Source organism: Dreissena polymorpha, chromosome 2, assembly GCF_020536995.1.
Source record: "Dreissena polymorpha isolate Duluth1 chromosome 2, UMN_Dpol_1.0, whole genome shotgun sequence".
Lineage (NCBI taxonomy): Eukaryota > Metazoa > Mollusca > Bivalvia > Myida > Dreissenidae > Dreissena > Dreissena polymorpha.
The window spans coordinates 151283694-151307184 of NC_068356.1; the positions used below are offsets into that span (position 1 = coordinate 151283694).

Below are 23491 nucleotides of genomic sequence, written 5' to 3' on the forward strand. Positions count from 1 at the left end.
TCTATGTCGACCGAAAATGAAATGAGTGGCACGCGCATAATCTTGAGACACGTGATTAACTATGGGATGCCTTTTCTGTGACCCAGATTGTGTACAATCTATTTCCGGGCAATCAGTGATTGGCTAATAAAAATGATTTTACTCCCTTTAACAAGAACTGTTTTAGTTAAAGAGCGCAAAATTGAGTAGTGTACACGTATAAAATATTGTGTTTGCTAGTTTGATTTCTTCATATAAATTAAACAGCGATAAAACATATTAAAAATAGTTGTTATATTTCTAACATTCCCATAAGAAAAGCAGTTCTTTATAAAAGCAAACAAACATAAAATAATAAATAATTACTAATATTCCCGGCCCGATGTGTCGTGTGTCTTCTTACTTATCCCACCTACTGTCACGCCCTCTAGCGGTCAACAAACTACCGGACACGCCCACCCCTGCCCCACCCCCTAGCGGAGAAAAGGCCAGCCCGACGACGAAGATGCAACAACTTGAGGACCTGCTCAGTAAGAGACCGGGCATATATCAAACAATACGTTTAGTTCCATAGACACCGGGCATATACAAAACAATACGTTTAGTTCCATAGACACCGGGCATATACAAAACAATTCGTTTAGTTCCATAGACACAGGGCATATATAAAACAATTCATTTAGTTCCATAGACACCGGGCTTATACAAAACAATTGATTTAGTGTCATAGACACCGGGCATATACAAAACAATTCATTTAGTTCCATACACACCATGCATATTCGGAACTATTCCCCTATTTCGGTAGACACCGGTAATATAATAATCATTCATTTAGTTACGTAAAAACCGGGCATATTTGGAACAATTCGTTTACTTCCTTATCATCCATGTAGACACTTCAGTGCGGCTATTGCCGTCTTTTTACGTAAAATTTACTCGGTTTAAGTAAAATTATTTTTGTTAGTTGGTCGATATTTACCAGATGATTTGAAACCATACCGCAAAGTCCGGATATATCCGTGGTTTAAATTTAAATAATGTTGTTACTCTAAATAATCTTGTTGTAAATACATGTTTTCTAACTTTCGATCAATAAACAAGAACAGATGTGAAACCAAATAGTCGTTTAAGGTTTTAATACCAAACAGTTGTTTTAAAAACTCATAAAATATTCTGGTATGTATGAAGACAATACACCTTTCACGCATAATATACATTGTGCGTTTTCTTATTTTTCAGAGGGCATTTCGGCCAACGACTTGCAAAACCTAGTTGGTATGTAGGAACATAATGTTGCGATACCAATCAGAATCTATTGCACTATGTTGTTTTTATTTCATTTAAAACGTATATATCTCTTTACACAGTTTATAGATTCTACTAATTCCTGTTTTTGTTTTAAAAGATTTTCTCAAGCTGCAAAGCTTTCCCCTTTCGAAAATTTAGATTGTCATTTTTCCTTTAAAACGTTGTCTTAATTAAAGAATAACAGTTTACATTTCACAGGGTAAAAGTATTGCACAAATGTTCTATCGATAGCATCGATATGCCAGTGGCAGATTAACTCCCTTGATACCAACATATGCATGTACCGTATGAAAATATGTGCGTGTACAAAAATGTTGCATTATTACTTGTTAAAATGTAACGCCCATTCTTTTTTAAAAGAAAACCAAACATATCAATGCTAAACTTTGTAATATTTACCTTAGAAATGATACATCGATTCTCGCCGACATGTTGTTGTTGTTGTTGTCGTTGCTGAGCATGAAAACGTAGGGCAAAATATGTGAGGTCAGACACCACAATAACAAGAAAGGTTACTTGTCTATTTACTTACATATAAACCTTTAATTTGATAGTAATTGTTGTTTTATACATTATTTTCATAACTTACGAAATAGTAGTGCTTATTATCATATTGACAGAATGTAAGCTTTATCTCGGCACTTCCGGTTTGCGTGTCTGAAACTATCAGTGGAAGCAACATGTATCCTATGCTCTACTCTATATGTCTCGATGGAAAACACAAAGAAAACGTGAAGCTTGCTTTCTCCAGAGGTTATAAAGACGAAAGCAGGAAAGTCCGCGCCCGCCACTCAAGAGACGGCCCCGCCTCCTGTTCCTGTAAAGCCCGTCCCCGAGCAGACAACACGTGAACAACAACCACGTGACCAACAACCAAGTGACCAACAACCACGTGACCAACAATTACGTGAAAGGGGTCCACCACGTGACATGGGACCTCGTGACCAAGATTTCCCACCACAACGTCGCGGACCGGGTTTTATCCCTCCACCTCCAGGTAACGTTTAGACTGGTATGAGCCGTGCTGTGGACAAACGGGGCTAAATGCATGTACGTAAAGTGCCGTCCCAGATAAGTCTGTGTCACAGTGTCACACTTTACGCACATTTTTAAGCCCCGTTTTCCCAAAGCGAGGTGCATATCACGAAAAATCAGTTACTCGTAGAATTCAACATGCCCATTAATAAGACTAACTGTTACCAACAAGGCTTAATGAATTGATGTTAAATGAAGGATTTGGGGTAACGAAAGGCGGGTAGGGAGTTGTACAAATTAAAAGCAACAGCTCATTATTGTAAATTATTAAATATAACATTGACAGGCTCAGGCAATCAGGGACCCCCGAGAGAGGCGCAACGAGATCCGGGCCCCCAGGACTTCAACCAGGGACCCCCTTCCGACCATATGAGCCCACCTCAGGGGATGGACGGACCCATGGACAACAGGGGCCCACCCCCGTGGGCGCGTGGTAACGGCATAAACGGACCTATGGGCGGACAGATGGGAGGACCTATGGGCGGACAGATGGGTGGACCGATGGGCGGGCCTATGGGCGGACCGATGGGAATGAATGGAGGTAGGGGAGGTTATGATGGTATAGAATTACCTGTAAATTAATGGCTGCCATGAAAAGCTATATGTATGTGCTATGGTCACGTTAATGCGTTGATGTCATGGTATGTCTATATGCAGTGATATTAAGAGCATCGTTCCGGGAAAACTGGACTTAATACATATGCGTCGTCCCAGATTAGCCTGTGCATTCCATACAGGCTTATCAGAGACGACATTTTTCGCTTTTATGATATTTTTCGTTTCAATGAAGTGATTTTTAGTAAAAATCCAGTTAAGGTGGAAAGTTGGGTCCCATATTAGCCTGTGCGGACTGCTCTGGCTAAGCTTTGACGACAGTTCACGCGCATGCATTTAGCCCAGTTTTCCCAGAACTAAACTATTGTGTTCATGTATGGTAATAAAATATGGCATGCACTCAAGCTCCTTATTTGCAATGTTCACGTTAATGCGTAAACGTGTGTTTCCCTTTACAGGAGAGACATGACTTAATTCCATTATGAATGTAGCCCCTGATGTGTTGTATTTGAAGATGAGACATGCCTAGGTTCCTTACTAAATGTAGCCATTTCTGTTTTCCTTTAAAAGACGAGAGAGGTCTAAGTTGCTTACTAAATATTTTCCCGCCTACAGGTATGGGAGGTCCCGGAGGCCCGCCGATGGATATGAACAATCCGCAGATTGCACGTCTTATCCGAGGTTAGTGCTAGTGGCAAGTGCCCTTTTACATGTCAGAATTTTCAAATAGTTTTTCGCATATGACTAATTTTTACAATTATATTTTTTTCAAGATTGATATATCTTCTACTTTTTTCCATTTTCGATAATCATTAGTTCCCACGAAGAGACTTTTTCACAAACCATAATTTCATAATAAATAACTTTTCACAAAATGAATTTTTCACAAAAAATAGTTAACACAAATCATGAATATCACACGGCTCTAAATTACTGGTATCATTTGTTTCATTTTACAGTATACACTACCTATCAAGAGTGTAAATTTATTATAATTTTCCTCTTTTAGAAAATCGCATGAAAAAGATTACAAAATTAAAAAATAATGACCGAAAACAATTCAACCATTTATATATTTTATATATTATATAAATATATATGCCTTAGTAGTATAAGATAGGACTTAGTACTTATCGTAAACAATATGACCCGCGGCGTGCACAAATTGGAATTATGCCATATGCGGCCAGCCTAGTGGAGCTATCGTGTCCGCTTTAACAACACGAAACCTTGCGTGACTCTATAGCGGACAGTGTATATCCCAAACAAAACTGGACGATATGGAGCTTTGTTGGCCGAATAAGGCATAAGACATCTGTTCGATTGACGTGCCTCTTATGAACCATGGTTCTGAATATTTCCTAACACTAAATTACTAAATAGTTATTTCGTAAGTCAAATTCGTTTTATTAACCTTTATTGTGTTTAAACTGTATGTGTATTAATGTAAAGTATAACATATTTTATGTTATAAATATTTGTGGTGAAATTTCAGTTCTTCAAAAACAAGGTAGCGTTATCAGTACGAATTAGCACGAGATTGCTGCATCAATGCAACGACAACAACAACAAAATTATCGTCACGACATGTCACTTTTTATAATAAAATTTAATTTGTAATCAAATTTATATTACTTTTTATTTTGAAAATGAATGCAAAATGATAATCAAAATTTTCAAGTATAAAGCTATTTATGAAGGTCTTTAAATAAATAAGATAATGTGACATACACCAAATAGAATGAGATACATATGTAGGTTGAGGGCATTCTTGTGGTTGTTGTTGTTATTGCTGTCGTCAACAAGTTGTTGTTTTTGTATTTAAAAAGAGCGATTTGTTCTGCCATGTCTTTGCTTTCACGCTTGCTTGGTCATTATTCCACCGAAATTATAAAGGGAGACGCTATCACTCGGAAGTTAGACCACACAAGATATGTTCATAATATAATTTGCCATTCAGTAATAAAATTCAATTAAAGTTAGGTTTCAATGTATATTGCCGTAAATAATGTATTGTGATTATATTTACCTGTTAAAGGGGCCTTTTCACAGATTTTGGCATATTTTGAAGTTTGTCATTAAATGCTTTATATTGATAAATGTAAACATTGGATCTTAAAAGCTCCAGTAAAAAATCAAGAATAAAATTTAAAACAGGAAAAAAAGTAGCAGGTACCAGGGCTCGAACAAGTGACCCCCGGAGTCCTGGAGTTAGTCTGAAGTAAAAACTCATTAGCCCTCTCGGCTATTCCGACGGATATACACAGTTTAAGTATTTTATACCATATATAAGCAATCTTCGTAGTTTCGTAAATTTAAAGACAACAACAGAACTCTCCAAATTATTCAATCGTTTCGCGTTGCAACGCTTTATAATTTTTAGGTTTTCAAATCGTCAAAAGATACATATAATGGCTATATTGGACTATGGTAAATGTTCAGTAATACTGTTTCCTCACAAATATCATAACTTAAACGAAAATTTGCGAATCTGAAACAACTTTTTTCAATTTTGTCAATTTACCAAACCGTGAAAAGGTCCCTTTAAGATAGTGTCGTTGTTTTTTTTTTTCAACATAATATTTCCGATTGATCCCTTTGTCAACCTTCAGATATTGTTTTAATTTCATGTAAACTTAAAAGATTATTTGTGACTTATTTCTGCCATATCGCTCGGGTGTGATGGCGGATTAAATGGTCGCCAACACGCCAAAACAATAAATGAGCCCTGTTCTGAGAAAACTGGGTCTAAATCATGTGCGAAAAGGGTCGTCCCAGATTAGCCTGTGTAGTCTGCATAGGCTAATCAGGGACGACACTTTCCGCCTTAACTTGATTTTCGGTAAGGAGGGACTTCCTTGAAACTAAAAATACCATAAAAGCGGAAAGTATCGTCCCTTATTAGCCTGTGTGAACTGAACATGCTAATCTGGGATGACACTTTACGCACATGCATTAAGCCCAGTTTTCTGAGGAACAAAATGTGCAATGTCAAAACAGTCGTAACGGCGCCCCATTTTGTCATTAGGCGGGTATATTTGTCGTTCTTCGTGTTGGTATGTTGTACAACTTTATTAGTTTCGTTTATTTCAATATGCAAATTTTCTCAATATTTCTTCAAACCATCCAATACGTCAGAACGATTGACAGAACTTCGCCATCTAAGAAGCTGACTATTTGTCATTATGTAATATTTATATGAATAGTTCATTTGATATTTGTGTCACAACACTTTCCTAAAGCAAATGAATGTTGCCGAATAATGTTACAATCAAACTATTTCTGTGGTGTTTTATAGCAAATCTTTCCTTTTCGCCATCTTTTACGTGGGGAAATACTTGTTCATCGTCTGCCACTTTCCTGGTTCTAAATATGTCCGCAACTTTTTCACATATTCACGAACCCACACAATGTGAATTATACTGACTTAAAGGCGAAGTATGTCGCTCTCATAGATATTTCACTGTGTACACGAATACCAAGAATACGGATGGACCTTTAACGCATACTGGTATACGTACTGAAATAAGTTGAAATAAGTTTACGAACTACTTCTTGAAATAATTGTTTTCCGAAGCATTTTGGATTATGCGCCAAGGAAGCACTGAACTGTACTGCTTAAAAGTCATATATATTTTCTCATAACATGCGTCTGTGTTTTTATGCTGTGAGGAAATGAAATAAGATTAATTCAAATGCCAAAGTCAATGTATCATGTAGCAATTACATTTTCAAGCCGGTGTTATATTAATATGATTTAAACAAACTGTTTCCGCTATTAATGTTCACACGACATATCTATTGTAAATGCTAATGCACAACAGTAAATTAAAAGTCAGACGACACAAAAAATGCAGTTAAAAGAACATGCTTAATTTATCGGTTGCATGTTTGCCAAAATAACATAACTGCATGCTGGCAGAAATCAAAAAATGAATGTGATATATTATAAAAATCAGTTGCACCCGCTTAAATGGTACATGCAATTGTTTATGAAATTAAAGCACGATTTTTGGCTGTTCGGTTACCGACAAGATTGTTACACGCGCTTTTCAACTATGCATTCCAAACTCCTTGCCTATGTGGGCTTGGTTTTTGGTCACTTCCAGGTAGTTGCATTTTCCACCTGGTACTACGGCTCCCCCTCACTAATAGCTGAAGACCAAACTAAACCTGAATATAACTAAGTTAAAACTTAAAACCTGGAAATTGCAGTTTATATTCAAATTAAGACCCGACTTTCGTGAGTTTAGAAATTAAATAAGGTAGAAGTGCTGGTACACACTTCGGATCCTCACATAAATAAGCGTCAGCCGTGCAAGGACCTTACAAGGAGCCGCGTCATGCGAAAATGGGTCGTATGCCATATGAGGTAATCGAAGCTTAACCCATTTATGCCTAGCGTCTAGAAAAAAGGCCTTGGCAAACAGCGTAGACCCAGATGAGTTGCCGCACGATGCGGCGTCTCATCGGGGTCTGCGCTGTTTGCTTTAAGGAATTTCTGTAAGAAATATTCTAAATATAGAAATAAATATACTAGACATCCCTAATTTTGAAAATAAATTGATCCAATTTAGAAGGATGGGAGAGTCCACTAGGCATAAATGGGTTCAGGCGCACACGACTGCGCTATTTTATATGGCTACTTTTAGCACGACGCGACTCACATACTGTATACAACACTACATTTGCGTGAAGCTTAGACCGTGTATCTTTCACGCGCTTTTGTGTCTTCTAAAGAAGTCAATAAGTGTATACATGTTAGAAATGCACTCACATTAAAGAGAAATTTTCAAAGATCGCCAATTGTGTAGTGAAAGTTTGTTTGGCTTTTTTGAATGTGTTAAGGTTTGGTTAGTTTGGCTTATTGTTGCGAATATATTTCAGGTGAATTTTGTTCGGGATAATTTTCGTAAAATGTTTAAATAGTTCAAAATATGTGAATGTATTTTTACCCATCGTGATCAAAACAACATACCGTGTCATTCAGCAATTGTTCCCCTTCTGCTCAGCTAAATTATTTGTCAATAATTCAATATTAAACATATTGTAAACATGGTCTCATATAAATAAGCTATGTATTTTTAATAAACAATTATATTGAGCCTCGATACCTTATTATTAGCACAGTTTAAATTACGTCTTTGCAAAACACGTCTTCATAAGTCCAATTCTTACAGAACTATTATCAACGCCACACATTTCGTACTGGTTACTTTTTCAATTCAATCGCTTCCGCTTCTACCCGATGTAAACAATCCCGAAATATACCGAGTGTTTCCGAGTGGCAAGACGCCTGTATGACATGTTTCGTTTAAAGAAAGTCTAGTATTTTTGTAAGAAAATCTACTTAAAGCGGTCATTTTCGTCCCTTATTAATCTGCGCAGACTGTAGATTGTGATTTGGGACAACACTTTAATCACATGCATTTCGCCCTGTTTCTCCAGAGCGAGGCTAAAAATAGCACATACGTCCCGAATACGACCGATTGGCTACTCGGAAACACTCGGTATATTTTGTAACTGTTCACATTGGGTATAAGCGTTTTTAGAGCGTGGCTAATCTTTAAATAAGCATTGCGTTCTTTATTCTGCAGTGCTGAGTGGCGGGGGACGTCCAGGCGCGAGCGCGAGCGCGGCGGCAGGCGGTGAGGCACCGGAACAGCCGGAGGGACGTAAGTATCTTTTGGGTCGTTTACACAGTCACATTCTTAGACCTTAGAATAAAAAAGAGAAACGATCAAATGTGTGCAGAATTGTTGTTCTTTACAGAAAACCTTATATAATTAGACATGCACATGTTCTTTATATTAAAACATATTTGTGCATTTCTATAACAAGTTTTGCATTCTTAAATTCTAAGAATTTGTTATTTGATTACTGATTTGCTAATTACGAGTGTCATTGTGTCAGTGGTGAAAAAGCGATGTTGAAGATAATGCTTTACAAACAAGCCGATTAATGGCGATGATGATGACGATGATGATGATGATGATGCTGATAACGATGATGATGATGATGTTGATGTTGATGATGATGATGATGATGATGATGATGATGATGATGATGATGATGATGATGATGATGATGATGATAATAATGATGATGATGATGATGATGATGATGATGATGATGATGATGATGATGATGATGATGATGATGACGATGATTATGATGATGATGATAATGATGATGATGATGATGATGATAATGATGATGATGATGATGATGATGATGATGATGATGATGATGATGATGATGATGATGATGATGATGATGATGATTGAGATATTAATTATTGAGGACCATAAAAGGACAATAATTACGAATGGACAAATAATATTGATCGCATTGTCGCTGCAGCTGCTGGCGGTATGAACCCGATGATGATGGCAATGCTGATGAACGGTGGAGGCGGCGGTGGCGGTGGAGGCATGGACATGTCATCTCTTTTTGGTGAGTACTGAGTTGCATAAAATAGCCACAGTTTTGGATGTTGAATTAAACAATATGACCCGGATCTTGAGTACCCGAAGTCCCGTTACGGAAGTTCGTTTCCGAAACCACGTTATCTCTTTATTTAGTTATGAGTTCATTACAAGACTTAGAGTATCGGATTTCGTGTTCTACTGTATGTTCCGGAACATGAGTACGTTAAGTCCTGTCCTGGAAGGGCAATACTGAAACTAGATAATCTTTTCCCCACTTATCTCGGGTAGCTCATTAGTACTACTAAAACCTTGTTTATCTATACATTGACGTTTTCAGCTAAAACGGATGCCACCATAGACTACATAGATATGTGTTAAATGTGTGATTCTTTTTATTTTTGAAATCAAAATGGTGAAATATCTTCCTATTTGTACTCATCTCAAATTTCTGCAATAAATAACATAACGTCAACATCTCATGTTCATGCTTTTTTCTTGCAGGAGGAGGCGGCAATCGTAAGTTATTATTTAAGCAATCTTTTCACAGAAATGACAACTATTAACGAATAAATGTTCGCCTCATTCTGGGAAAACAGGGCTTAATGAATGTGCAATCCTCACATGCTATCAGGATATCCACACTTCCCGCGTATGGTGTTTATTTTTTAGTTTAAAGGAAGTCTCTTCGGAGCGAAAATCAACTTAAGGTGGAAAGTGTCGTCCCTGATTAGCCTGTTCAGACTGTACATGCTAATCTCAAAACACACATGATATAAGCCCCCTATTCCCAAAGCGAGGCTCAAATGTCATAGAAATGCCATAATGCATGACTGTACAGGTTTATCAGGGACGACACAATTTTTACCTTAATTGGATTTTTGCTAAGAAACGACTTTATTAAAACGTAAAATGTCATAAAAGTGGAAAGTGTCGTCCCTGATTAGCCTGTGCGGACTGCACAGGCTAATCTTGGACGACACTTTTCCGCATATACATTTAACCCCCTTTTCACAGAGCACGGCTCATATGTCAACGTGTATTTAAGGGTTCATTAACACAACCCTTTGTTCAAACGTCAAACATAACATTTAAGGACTTTATAGCTACAGATTTTATGCAAGAACCACTAAGAACATATAAACACTGGAAAAGGAAGTATAGGTAAATTTGTTTTTGCAGAACGAAACATTTTTGCAAAAACATAAGTTTAACACAGGATATTTATACAAGTGCAGATGAGATACAACACGACAATATGAAAGACATTGCTCAAAAAGTTTTTTTAACTGACTGCACACCACAAAACCAAGTACGTTAATAGGCACATTAATAAAACAAACATCATCCCATATTATTAACTCTTTCACACAGTATATTACGTGAAATACATACCAATAACAGAATTGAACACGTTTGAACAAAGAAAGTTATTTTGATAAACTACGGTCATAAATTGTACACATCATAATTTTATCATGAAATCTTATCTTCATAAGCGAATTTACGACTTATTAGTATTCATGAAATGCAATTATGAAAATGACTTTTTTATGCATAGTAGATGTGAAGACAGCTGCTGGTATAAACCGGTTTTAGCTGAACATAATGTCGCTTTCTTGTACAGAATTATGAATAAGGAAAAGACATCGTGTTTTACTTTGCCATAAAACAGCGATAAATTATTTTCGAGAAGTTTCTAGCCAGAGCTGAAAGAGGATAATTAAACCCCTGTTTCAAAATTATAATTATTTATGTTTTATTTTTTAAATAAACCTTTAACATAGTATCTTCGAAATTGATAGTATCACATACGGCAAATGTAAAAATCTAACATGTATATGCTTAAAATCTAATTACATTTTATTATGGTATTTTTAGCAAGATAAATTTGATGGATACATAACTAAAGCAAACATGTGTACAACTTTATTATTCCAAAGAATCGAACTGGTTCAATGTCAGAGTTGGTGGTATGGAAATGATTCGGAACAAAGTCATCAAGCAAATAAATTCCAAATCATAGTCAATACAGAATTTAGGTTTTTGAATGTAATTATACGTTTGTGCAAAGGTTGCAGCGATCGGTTCACAGCGACATTACGAGGATAGGGTCCACATTAACCCATTTATGCATAGTGGACTCTCCTATCCTCTTAAAATGGATCAATTTATTTCCAAAATTATGGATGTCTAGTATACTTATTTCTATATTTAGAATATTTCTTACAGATATTCCTTTAAGCAAACAGCGCAGACCCCCGATGAGACGCCGCATCATGCGGCGTCTCATCTGGGTCTACGCTGTTTGCAAAGGCCTTTTTTCTAGACGCTAGGCATGAATGGGTTAAAAACTGACACTTTTTGAATGACATATTTCCCAAATTTCCCATCCATTTTACTCTGTTTTTGTATGTAAATATTTTCAAGCTACGTATTATTTAAATATAAATTTATAATTTTCTCCCCATATTAATGCATGTATATAAAAATCCATTCAGACTGATTGAAGACAATTGCAGAACACATAAATGTTGCAGTACAATTTCGACAAAGACCCAAAAATTCGTCAATACAAAATCATGGTATTTTGGATTTTTTACAAGAGGCGCTTTTACTCCACACGTGTATGTGAAAAATGAAAAAAGGACACGTTAGATATGTTAAACATTATTTATTCAACCGAAGAGTACATGATCTCTAACAGAACCGCCATGCATAGTTTCGGCTGCTTCCAAACTTAACCGTAATTAATTACCTGTCGTAAGCACATCCGTGGTGATGACTAATTAAAATGCCATGTTTTTATCTTCAATTATTTATTTCTATTTACTTACCTATTTATCGTTATTTCAAGGCCCTATAAAGGGGATAAATCCAATTATTATGCATATAAACTGGTCTAATTTTTACCGGATTTCAGTTACTCTTGCATGAAAAATGCTAATAACACAGCTTAGGTGTAACGTTGTCAAGAATTATGGAAGATATACACGTTTCACAATTGGAAGAAATGTTTAAAACTTTGCAACTAACGTTGTGTGTATCCTCAAAGCGGTGACGTATGCTAAAATAGCCGAAAGTAAGAAGAGACCTACTTTGTGAGTGATACCGGAAAACGTTGAAAATCAACGATATATTTTTTTTGGTGACCTGAGACACTTTCACATTCACTTTCCCGAGTAAACAGCTATGTAAATAAACTGTTTGTTTGTAAACACAATTGACTTGGAGGACAATGTATTTCGAGCTCAAAGCAAGTTGTATTGCTCATTTTTATGGTAATGTCCAATAGCATAAATATATATTGCTTTTTGATAACCTTTATAAATAAAATATGAAAAAAATATTTAAAAATCGGTAAATAACTACGGATCGACACCTTTATATGGCCTTTAAAATGATGTTATTCAGTGAAAATAATAATTAAACCTTTAATTATAAAGCAAATGGCAGGGAGTCTCGCCCATTTATAGAAAACTACATACTTAGACTGTGTAGCGATTTACTTGTGACGGCAATATAATACTGGTATGTAACCTTACTGCTATTCAAGCCATGGCCGCTATGCTGGGGGGTTCTGGCGGTGGTCTTAGCGCGCTCCTCGGAGGTGGCGGCGGCGAGACACCGAACTTCATGAGCGGCATGAGCGGCATGAGCGGCATGGGCGGTATGGGCAATCTGGCTGGTCTTCTGGGAGGCGGCGGTAGTGGTGAGTGACGTAGAAGGGGAATAACTGTGTACAATGTGAACTGCGACTGTTGTTGTTTTTCATTGATTGCATTCTTACCTCAACTACTTTGTCTGCATTATAAGAGATGTTTCAATGTTTGTTTTGATGAAAAAAAGGGGTTTGTTAGTTAATTATAGTCGTGCCCAGATATATGTATCCGATATCTGATGCTATCCGGTTTTCCATGTAATTTGCATGGTTTTCGCTTGAGACTATTTTTTCTCATACTACAGAATTGCTTTTCAGGATTCGAATTGATTTTCAGCAAACAGTGCTTAGTTACTCTATACAGCTGTATGTGGACAGCTATTTTAGAGTATTTTACACGGATATGAGCCACGCTATCTGATGTATTATGTTTGACTGTTGCTATTCGTCGTGTCTGAAATTTATTAATCTATCTGTCTATCTCTGTATATCTTTTACACTTCTATCATTCTTTACTAGCCTATGTATGTGCATTTTTATATGTTTGTGAGTTTGATTATTTTTAGCATGACTATTTCACATTCATGAATGCACTGTTTGAGCAGCAATTTGAAGCACGTATCACTTATTGTTCCTTTGTTTCGCTAACCATGTCTACACAAAGTCGACGACCTTTGGATTGACTCTCACTTTTATGAAATGTATGTACATTAAAACGATGGAAAACAACAAAGTCAAAGCTGACTTTAGATTGTGTATAAATGGAGGAACAAAGGCCCACGACTATGTGTATACATCTGTTTTCACTGACTTGTTGTTGATTTCCCTTCACTACTTGCTAACTCACCCCCACCCACCACAATGGAATGAAAAACACACACTTCCGTTTGTTTGTTAACGCATCTTCAGTTGTTGAATTATATAATTTTTACATGCAATCGAGCATTGCCAACAAAAGCAAAATATTTCTATTAAATTACAAAAGAAAGTGAATGTTAAACAATAGGACGCGGCTGTTATAATTGTACTGTAATGCATCAATGCGTTTAAGTTTTAACCCATTTATGCATAGTGGACTTTCCCATCCTTCTTAATTGGATCAATTAATTTCCAAAATTAGGGATGTCTAGTCATGCGGCGTCTCATCTGGGTCTACGCTGTTTGCCAAGGCCTTTTTTTAGACGCTAGGCAGTAATGGGTTAAGAACGGCTGCTATAAAACGAATATTCATATTTGCAAGTGTTCTGTGTTTAAATGTTATTTACGCAGTTAACGATGAGGTATTTCGTTATTGACAAGAACATATTAATTGAGATGACAATGTTTGTATTTATATTTCAATAATGCAGGTGCATATTAATAGCTTTTGTTTGCCTTAAATTAATATATTAATTAAATTTTTTAGCCAAAACGGCGGAGCGATCTATTCTTGTAATTATCATAGAAATATTTCAATGAATCTTTTTTTTCAACTGAAGGTTTAACAACGGTATGTTGATTACAAGTCATCCTTTACGACTAAGAACAGTTGAAAAATCTTCATCTAAAATAATATTTTTTAAATAAAACTGTAATTTCTACATGCATTACCTTTGGTCATCATTTAATTGTATTTAGGTTTTCTCATATGTTGTTATTTTCATTGAGATTAAGTCGCTACGTAAAAATTCTCACTGGTAAATAATCTAAGGTCCAGTGATTGAAAATAGCTTTGGGATAGTCAACGTTCGTAGTGGTAGAGACTGGACATGTTGACCCCCACCTACTCCTCAATCTCATGAACCTTGTTTGGGGAAAACTTGGCTAAATTCATTAGTGTTAAGTGCTGTTCCAGATAAGCCTGTGCAGTTCGCAAGGAAAGTGTTTTCCCTGATAAGTCTTTGCGGCCTGCACAGGCGAATCTGCAACGACACTGTACGCATATCCATTAAGCCTATGTTTCCCGGAACGTCGAAATCAAATGCATGCGCACTGGTCCGTATTCAGGCGAGGGTATGGCAGGTATGGGCGGTATGAACATGGCGGCAATGATGAGCCAAATGATGGGGGGAAACAGCGCCAGCCAGCCGTCATCGGGCGCCGCTAGTAAGTAGTTGAGCATTGTTCTAGAAAACTGGACCTTATGTTTGTGCGTGAAGTGTCTTCCTTAATAGGCTTGTGCAGTCCGCTTAGGATAATCATAGACGACACTTTCCGTGTTTATGAAATTGTTCGTTTAAAGTCTTTGAAACAAAAATCAAATGTAGGTGGAAAGTGTCGTCCCTGATCAGCCTCTGCGGACTGTACAGGCTAATATGATATGACTCTTTACGTACATGCATTAAACCCCATTTTCCGACAAAGAGGCTTATTATTGACAGATTTACTGTTTCATTGACTTTTAAAGCGCAGCAGCTCAATTGGTAGAAGTACAATTTCCAGCATCACGGATTCGCGGATAATGTATGTGGCGATCGGTTATGAAGTCATTTCTACCAAAGTTCTATATAATAACCACAATACCTACGTATTGTACGATATGTGCTTAGGTGGATTGCAGTGTACACCACTTGAGCTGCGTGGTGCAAAAATGGATATAATGCCATATGCACGTAGCGTAGCTCCAGACTGCCCAGGGTAGCTCCCGACCACACTGTGGGGATGCAGTTTGGAGCTACGCTGAACACATACGTAGTAAGATCCATTTCCGCATGAAGCGGCTCAATAATGACTTAAGCAGAAATGTTTGCTAAGAAGGTGATGCCTTTCTTTCCGAAGACAAATCAAATGATTATATTTTGTATTCCAAAGAAACAATTTCATTCCATGGTTATTTAATATGTATAGGGATATAGTGTGCGCAATCGCTATGGTATATGCCTCGTAATATTTACTTCATCTTAATATATCACCCAACCACTGTTATTTATGCATGTAATTTGTAAATCAAATTATTGTATTTGGACTATTATCGTTTCTGTACCTTTTGGGCCATCTGGTTTCAGGTTGTCAACATGTCCTCATAAATCTGTCTGATCGTCACGTGCTAGACCGTGTCAGAACCGGTTAAGCATTAAAAGTGTTGACTGTGAATTTTTGCATATAGAATATAAAGACATATAGATAACGTGAACATCCTATTTATGTTACTTCAGATACATATGAAATTGTTTTTACGCTCAGAGTTGCTCGTTTCGTATATCTTGAAAGAAAATGAAATAATATGTAGATTAAAAACAGTGAGCTCTCAGTAATCGACATGCTTGTTTGTCTCCAACCCGAGAATTCCATTTTTTTTAATCATTATATGCCTTTATTAATTCACTTCTTATTTTTAAACATGTTGCTATTTTCCCACAACTAATAATAATCGCTTCATCTTGCCCCATTTTCAGACAACCAATTGGCCCTAATGAAAGCCCTTCAAGGCTTACAATCCGGATCCGCGTCGCCTGCCGGTAAGTCACGGGATCATATAAGTGTTATTTTTATAAATGAGGCTCGCTGTGGAAAAACAGTGTCTAATGCATGTGCTTAAAGTGTCGTCACAGATTAGTCTGTGCAGTCCGCACAGGCTAATAACTGAAGAAACTTTGCGCTCTTGTGGTATTTTTCGTTTTAAGGATGTCTCATTTTCGCGAAGATCCAGTTCAGGCGTTAAGTGTCGTCCATAATTAGCACAGGCTAACTTGGGACTACACTTTACGCACATGTGATAAACCACGTTTTCTCAGATCGCGGCTCATTTATGTTTAGCTTCCTTAAGTAACCACACTCATTTTTTACTGAACGATGAAAAATGGTTACATATAAACTACGTGCGAACTAACGAGGTTGTGTATACTTTATTATTATATATGGTATTAACAACGTCAAAAATTCATGACGTCATTCAGTAAACAAAATTTACGTCATTGTGGCTATAAGATTTCTTTGAAATTTAAAAAATAACGCTTATTTTAATGTTTATCAATTTTTAAAGACGATACAATGCTAATACTATTTCTATTCCGGACACGGATGAGTTATAGTTTCGTAAATTCGTGATGGCGTTAATATGCTATGAAACAATTGGGCGATTATTACCTGAACACGGATCCTTGTCCTGATATACGTGATCGTGTCGACAGTTGACTGCGGCACAATTAAACCGTCATAGTTTCAGCTGTCTCTTTCGACGCAACAGCGAGTTTGTCATGTGTGCACATTGCGGTTTAAGGCTATTTGTGTTGTTGTTGTTGTTTTCATAGATAGGCTACATAATACGTGTTTACCTTTGTGTCGTAGAATGTTATGCTAGATAAACAAAGACGCGAAATTGCACTTGTGTGTAAAATATATTATAAGTTTCAGTTATGTATAGTCGTAAAGCGAATTAAATCCGCTTATCTATGTAGATTATATTACTCCCCATCAAATAAAATGCACAAAAGCAAGCAGTTCGAATTCCGGACATGACAATAACATTTTAAACCAATGTATTTTTTGACTTTATAAATATTTTGAATGATTTCAAATACTGCTGCTTTAAAATGGAAAATATTTATTAAATACTCAGCACTTATTGGTGCATTGCTTGTTCTGTAACAGGGGCATTGAACTTTGATTAACTTTCAGTGATAGAAATTCGACACATTATCACAATTGTAAATACGTATATACGCTGACGTTATTGTATTGATTACGTCATTTCGGGTGTTTCGATGATTGAACGCGTCAATCGACATTTAGCCTGTCTTGTTCTTACAAACTTATCTGACGGGTGTTTGTCAGGTCACTAAGTTATTACGCAATGAGCAACATACCTGCTGTCGTTATTGACATTACTGACGTTACGTTGACCTTGAAAACGAAACACAGACAGTCTTGTTTACTTTGTGTTTAACACAGAAACGTCTATTTAACCGAGGCGAGTGATTCACTTTTTTTGTCTCGCAAATAAGCATATCCGTTTACGATACTTGCTGATTTTCTATTGACCACTTTATTATCACATGTTGTTTGTTTGTGTTTTCAACATGTCTGCAGAAAAACAAATGATATCATTAAAAAACAACACGATAACATCATTTTAGTGCACCGGTTAATTATTTTCAATAAGGAAATATAGCGTATACTCTCGGGTCCTAGAACGTGTGAGGTCCTCGGATATTTTTTTTTATAGAAGTCATTAACCTATTTATGCCTAGTTGACTCTCCCATCCTTCTTAATTGGATCAATTTATTTCCAAAATTAGGGATGTCAAGTATATTTATTTCTATATTTAGAATATTTCATATAGAAATTCTTTTTAAGCAAACAGCGCAGACCCAGATGAGACGCCGCATTATGCGGCGTCTCATCTGGGTCTACGCTGTTTGCAATGTCCTTTTTTCAGGACGCTAGGCATAAATGGGTTAAAGATTTAAACAAATCTTAAATGAGTAAACTTTATTTAACACAAGCACAATACGATTTCAGGGAAATGTAAAGGTTGACGAAGTATTTGTACATTAATCATTTAAAATGTAAACACTCTGCTTGTAAATATAATGTAATTGACATCGTTTCATTTGAAGAATGTTTGTAAAAGATAGCTCATCGTTCAAATCAAAGACCACACTAAAAGCATGATGTATTAAATTTGATGTTTAACATACGATGGTTAATAAGCTAGTTTGAAAACTTGTTTCCAAAGCTTTGGTATGTCATCCACAATCATTTCCGGATCCGTTTATAATTAACGTGGGTTCTTCGTGAAAATGTACTTCAATTGTTATAATTATTTTTTTATTTTAATTTGTTACACGTCTGATTTGCAAAAAAGCTAGTTTTATATTGTGCAATCTTTAATTTTAAGCTACACATTAAAGTATATCTTATATGCGCTTATATATCTTTTAGATATGTACAGTTGAACAAGTTGTGTAAATTTATCTTAATTCTCGACATTTAACGAGAAAAAGAATATGATTTACTTTTTAAAAGTATTTTTCCCTATCAACTTAACTAACATGTTCTCAAATCTGCTATTACGACTGAATTTAGAAAAAGCATCATTATTTATTGAATGCGAACAGACTTAATTGAAAACGCTTTTAATGCACTCGCATATTCATAACCAACGTACAGCGAAATGAATTATGAGCTTAAATTACACAGTAATGGTGCGCTTATGTTTTTTAAATCTCGGAAATACCACTCTGTCAAGATTTTTGTACAAGGAAAAAAACACACTTCTCTAATTTAAAGGGAACACCCAGAAGGTTCACGCTTCTACGTGATAAAAATATACCTCTTCGAACACAATCGTTAGTTATTAAATTTATTTTAAGCACGATATACGTTCCATTTATTCAGTTTACACTGTGCTTAGTACAAAGGTATGACTGACATTCACAACAATGCATCATAGTAAAGAATATTGTTTAGCTGCTTATAGACGACCTAATAAACGTAATTTGCATACGATAAAATTTTATAAATGCCGTTCATAGAAAAATGTGTATAAACGAATATGTTTAGCCTTTAATGTTGCTTAATTTTGCATAATAAAGTGTTTTGAATCACACAAAAAACAGCAGTTGTGGTTAATTAATGTTTTTCAACATAACCTAACGTAAAGCGCGTGTTTGTGATGAAAAACAACAGCAACTTTGCTTTTATAATTGTACTCCTGTATAATTTAGGAGCGATGTTTAAATACTAGTATAAAATAAACAGTAGGCCATGAACTTATCTTTATTATACACGACATGATTTGGTATTTTAAAGAGATTTGCCATTTACACATAAGTGATTCAAGGTAAACTGTGTTCTAGTTTAAATAGTTCCGGTAAATATCATCTCATTTAGGTTAAATTGATTGCCATTACAATCAAACACTCAAATGATCTTTCATGAATATGTAATTAATTTTAGATTTAAATATTCTTATAAGTTAAACAATACTGTGCTAAAGGACTTTATTTTTCAAAAGAATATTGATTTTAATGAGATTAATTAATGAATTACCAGACTTATGCTTTACCATGCAGAACACAGTGTTACAATTATTGCGTAAAAGACTCTTAAAACGAATACAAACTTCACACGTAACGTAAACAATAAGGCCAACGTATCTCAAGTAAACGATTTGATGAACGCGTTCAAATTGATTACTCCAGTGAAACTTGTATTAAATTATAATTTTATTGGAGAAAAAAATATGTCAAAAAAATAATCAAACATCTTGAAAATATCGAGCTTGCGCATCTGTCAGTTCGCCCCTTTAATAAACTCGTCATCATTTCTGCTGAGAACACATTGCCTGTCTGAACGGGCTTTTAAAAGCTGTCAACATAACGTCATTATTAATGTAACGTTTGGGGTCTAATGAACGCAACTGTGACAACGTAGCATGACTAGAGTGCAGACGTAGGAATAATGAACGCGTCTTAAAAACACGAACAGTGTTTGCATATACACCGACGAACAACGAGCAACGTTCAACGGGATAAATAATAATAGTTCAATACAATATTTTATACTTTTTTAAATTCTGACACAAACTACAGCACAAAGATGAATTGTTTACAAAGTGGGATTATTTTGTCGTGTGTCTTTGTACTCGTGGTCAATGGTCAACAAGGTCAACAATTCAGTAAGTTTATTTTTTATTAACATTTATACTTAATCATTTATGATTCATAATTGAAAGATTTTTTTCTAAATAAGATTCAATAAAAATATTTGTATAAAAATAATGTTTGGTTTTCAATATTTAAAAGTATTATGAGTAATGTGAAAGTATTCAATTCAATTTTTCTACTTGTACACAAAACAATTAAGTAAAGGAGAGATTTTAAAATGTCAAAGACTCTTTTATATTCTTATATTTTTATTGCATTGTTGTTTTCATTATACACTGAACACGTTGCTTGCTTTGCGAAGGTTTATTTCGCAGTTTATAAGATTCCGTTTACATAAAACGCAGCGCGCCTTTTGCAAGCGTTAAAGTATTTCCCAAGTTTGTATGTGTGTGCTTTTTGATAGTTAAATTATTCTTAATTATTAATTATCCTTCAAGTACACTGACATAGTGGACGAGATATGTATCTTTCAAAGCGGTTCGGTCCGGTTTTCGCCCAGAAGACAAACGACGATTGTCTTCTTCTGAACATATATGAGTCTTTATAATAAACATTGATTGCATATGAAAGAAAAAAACTGGTTATTTTGTAATAGATTTATCTCGCTCAATGTATTGTTTGTGTGCATTTAGGCTACATGTTAAAACATTCATTAAAAGCAGGATTAGCTCCAGCTGCCATTTTTTCACAAAAAAAATACTTAAACAAAATAGATTGTGTTGTAACAAAACGACGATACATCATTTTGACATTTTACGACAACCATCAGTCATAGCTGCCACTTTAAGGCATTTTATTATGGGAATAATATTCAATACCAATTGTTATGAACCTTAAAAGCGTGAATTACTGTTGTAAAAAGTATTTAATATGCAATGTGCAACTTATATACAACAGTTTTTATTATAAAGATCTGCACGGTGCCATTTTGTGAAATTTATATTTTGACAATAACACATTTCAACATTCGGAATGTCTCGGCCATTTTCGCCACCGGAAGTAGAGAAGAATCAGAAATATTAAACCTTTTGCAGCGCCTTTGGCAAGGTAAATAGGAAAGTTATATAAGATACGTTTGTAGCATCGAAGAAATCAATCCAACTTTAGGACATTTACTGACACTTGCTTGGAGTGAATTAATTAAATTGTTTAAAATACTGTGGCAACAACAACAACAAAATACTGTTGCATTTGTTCCAAATAATGAACAAAGCTCGCAACAAATTAAACATGTTGTCGTACATAGTAGCAATGTAACCATTTTTCATCGTTCATAAACTAATGCAAACATTGAGCGTTTCAAAAGGATACATATTGAAACTTGTTGTATCATTTATTATTTAAAATTGCAGGTATTTCAGAATCAATCCGTTTTAAACACCCACGATTGTTTTTAAGGGAGACAACTGGGACGTGTACTTTACTTTTATTATCAATGAAGCTGTATGCCTGTATTATCTATTTTGACCTGGCACTGATGTTATATTCTTTGCCAATATATTTAAGATAAAATAACACATAATCAGTAAACTAAATGTAGTATTGTCAACATTTTTATTATTGTGTTTGACTATTTTGAATTTACAATTCGAATTGTTCATTTACTACGAGATGAAATGTTATCAGCCGTGTGATTATTATGTATTATTAACGTAATTATCAATGTTATCAATGAATTATTTGATTTGCAGAGGGTGGATCGGCACAATCAAGTAAGTAGCTGTTGTTGTTTTATTGTTAACGTTTATTTTGCTACAAATCAACTTTAATATTTATATACGACGATAAGACATGGGCTTCGAAAACATAAATATATGTAAAAACAAATGAAGACTAAAAGTGTACAAAATATTGTCTTTTGAGCCATAAGAATCATAACAATATACACGTATGCGCTATTTCAGTCTCCATGTCTTATTATTTAGTCAACATATTACATCTGCCTCTTGTTCGACTTTATTTATTACGAATAGAAACTTTCCTTATATAAATTCTTTTTGCTCCGGGCTTCAGGCAAGTTGTTAAGCGTAAAGACCCTTTATCGTAATGAAGAGTGTAACTCAATTAACAACGTTCAAATTAAAAACATTAGTTTTTACCACGAACTTTATTGTGCTATTACACTAAATTTTATAGTGCTAGCCGCGCTACTGGGTAGACCAAACGCAACCGGGTCAGAAGGTGCGTGAGGACATGACGTCACAGTGTATTCAATGACATCATGTACTTAAGACGGATTGTTTTACATGCACAAATCATTTACATTTTTTAAATTTTGAACAAAGACGTACTGAGAAAATATCATCTAAGAATTGTTTGTGCACATTGTTTATAGATAATATACTTGTATATTTGATCCGACGCAACACGATTCAAGCTCTGCGAGATTAAATAAATATCTTGTTCTCGATCAAATAGATTGCGACTGTTCAAAATGATTTGTGCGCAAGGCTAAATATATATAATAAGTATGTTTGTGGAATGTGATTTATTTAAATATTCGATGTAAGCACCAACTATTTAATTCTAGTGCACATGCCATTTTATAAACTTTAGTTACTGCTTCGTACTTTAATTGCCATCTGCGATGTGTGCAGCTGTGTCTAAAGTGGGTGCAGTAAGATAACTTCTTTTTAAATTAAGTTCATTTTTATCGTAACGTTAGTTTAGAATTTTACCCGAAATCCAAAACGTGAATTTAAGTCCGCCATCGTTCTCGTAAACCCAGTTCTTTTAATTCTGTTAGATCTGTCGTTAATCTTTAATATCTCGTCTAGCTAAATTACCTTCTACTTAATTTTGATATTGGATGTGTGCAGTATTTTTACCATGGACTTTAAAGTGATTCTAGTATTACCATGAACTTTACAGTTCCATTACCCTGAGATTTATACTGATATTATCCTGAACCTTAAAGTGACATTATCCTGAA

General features: G+C 35.2%; 1 protein-coding gene across 23 annotated transcripts in view; it reads left to right on the plus strand.

Moving 5' to 3' along the window:
- The window catches only part of LOC127869453 (nascent polypeptide-associated complex subunit alpha, muscle-specific form-like), a 99606-nt gene that overhangs the window by 30512 nt on the left and 45603 nt on the right, over positions 1–23491 (plus strand). For 12 of the 23 annotated variants that reach the window (XM_052412058.1, XM_052412051.1, XM_052412052.1 and 9 more), the window contains exons 2-14: positions 411–509; positions 1222–1257; positions 2042–2287; positions 2612–2866; positions 3496–3561; positions 4376–4390; positions 8478–8555; positions 9244–9336; positions 9813–9827; positions 12865–13020; positions 14956–15054; positions 16344–16406; positions 22251–22271. In XM_052412058.1, the coding sequence (XP_052268018.1) occupies positions 411–509; positions 1222–1257; positions 2042–2287; positions 2612–2866; positions 3496–3561; positions 4376–4390; positions 8478–8555; positions 9244–9336; positions 9813–9827; positions 12865–13020; positions 14956–15054; positions 16344–16406; positions 22251–22271 (1242 nt within the window). Of the gene's footprint in view, positions 1–410; positions 510–1221; positions 1258–2041; positions 2288–2611; positions 2867–3495; positions 3562–4375; positions 4391–8477; positions 8556–9243; positions 9337–9812; positions 9828–12864; positions 13021–14955; positions 15055–16343; positions 16407–22250; positions 22272–22695; positions 22741–23491 lie in introns of all 23 variants that reach the window. The other 11 variants (XM_052412061.1, XM_052412040.1, XM_052412042.1 and 8 more) reach the window with 1 other exon arrangement.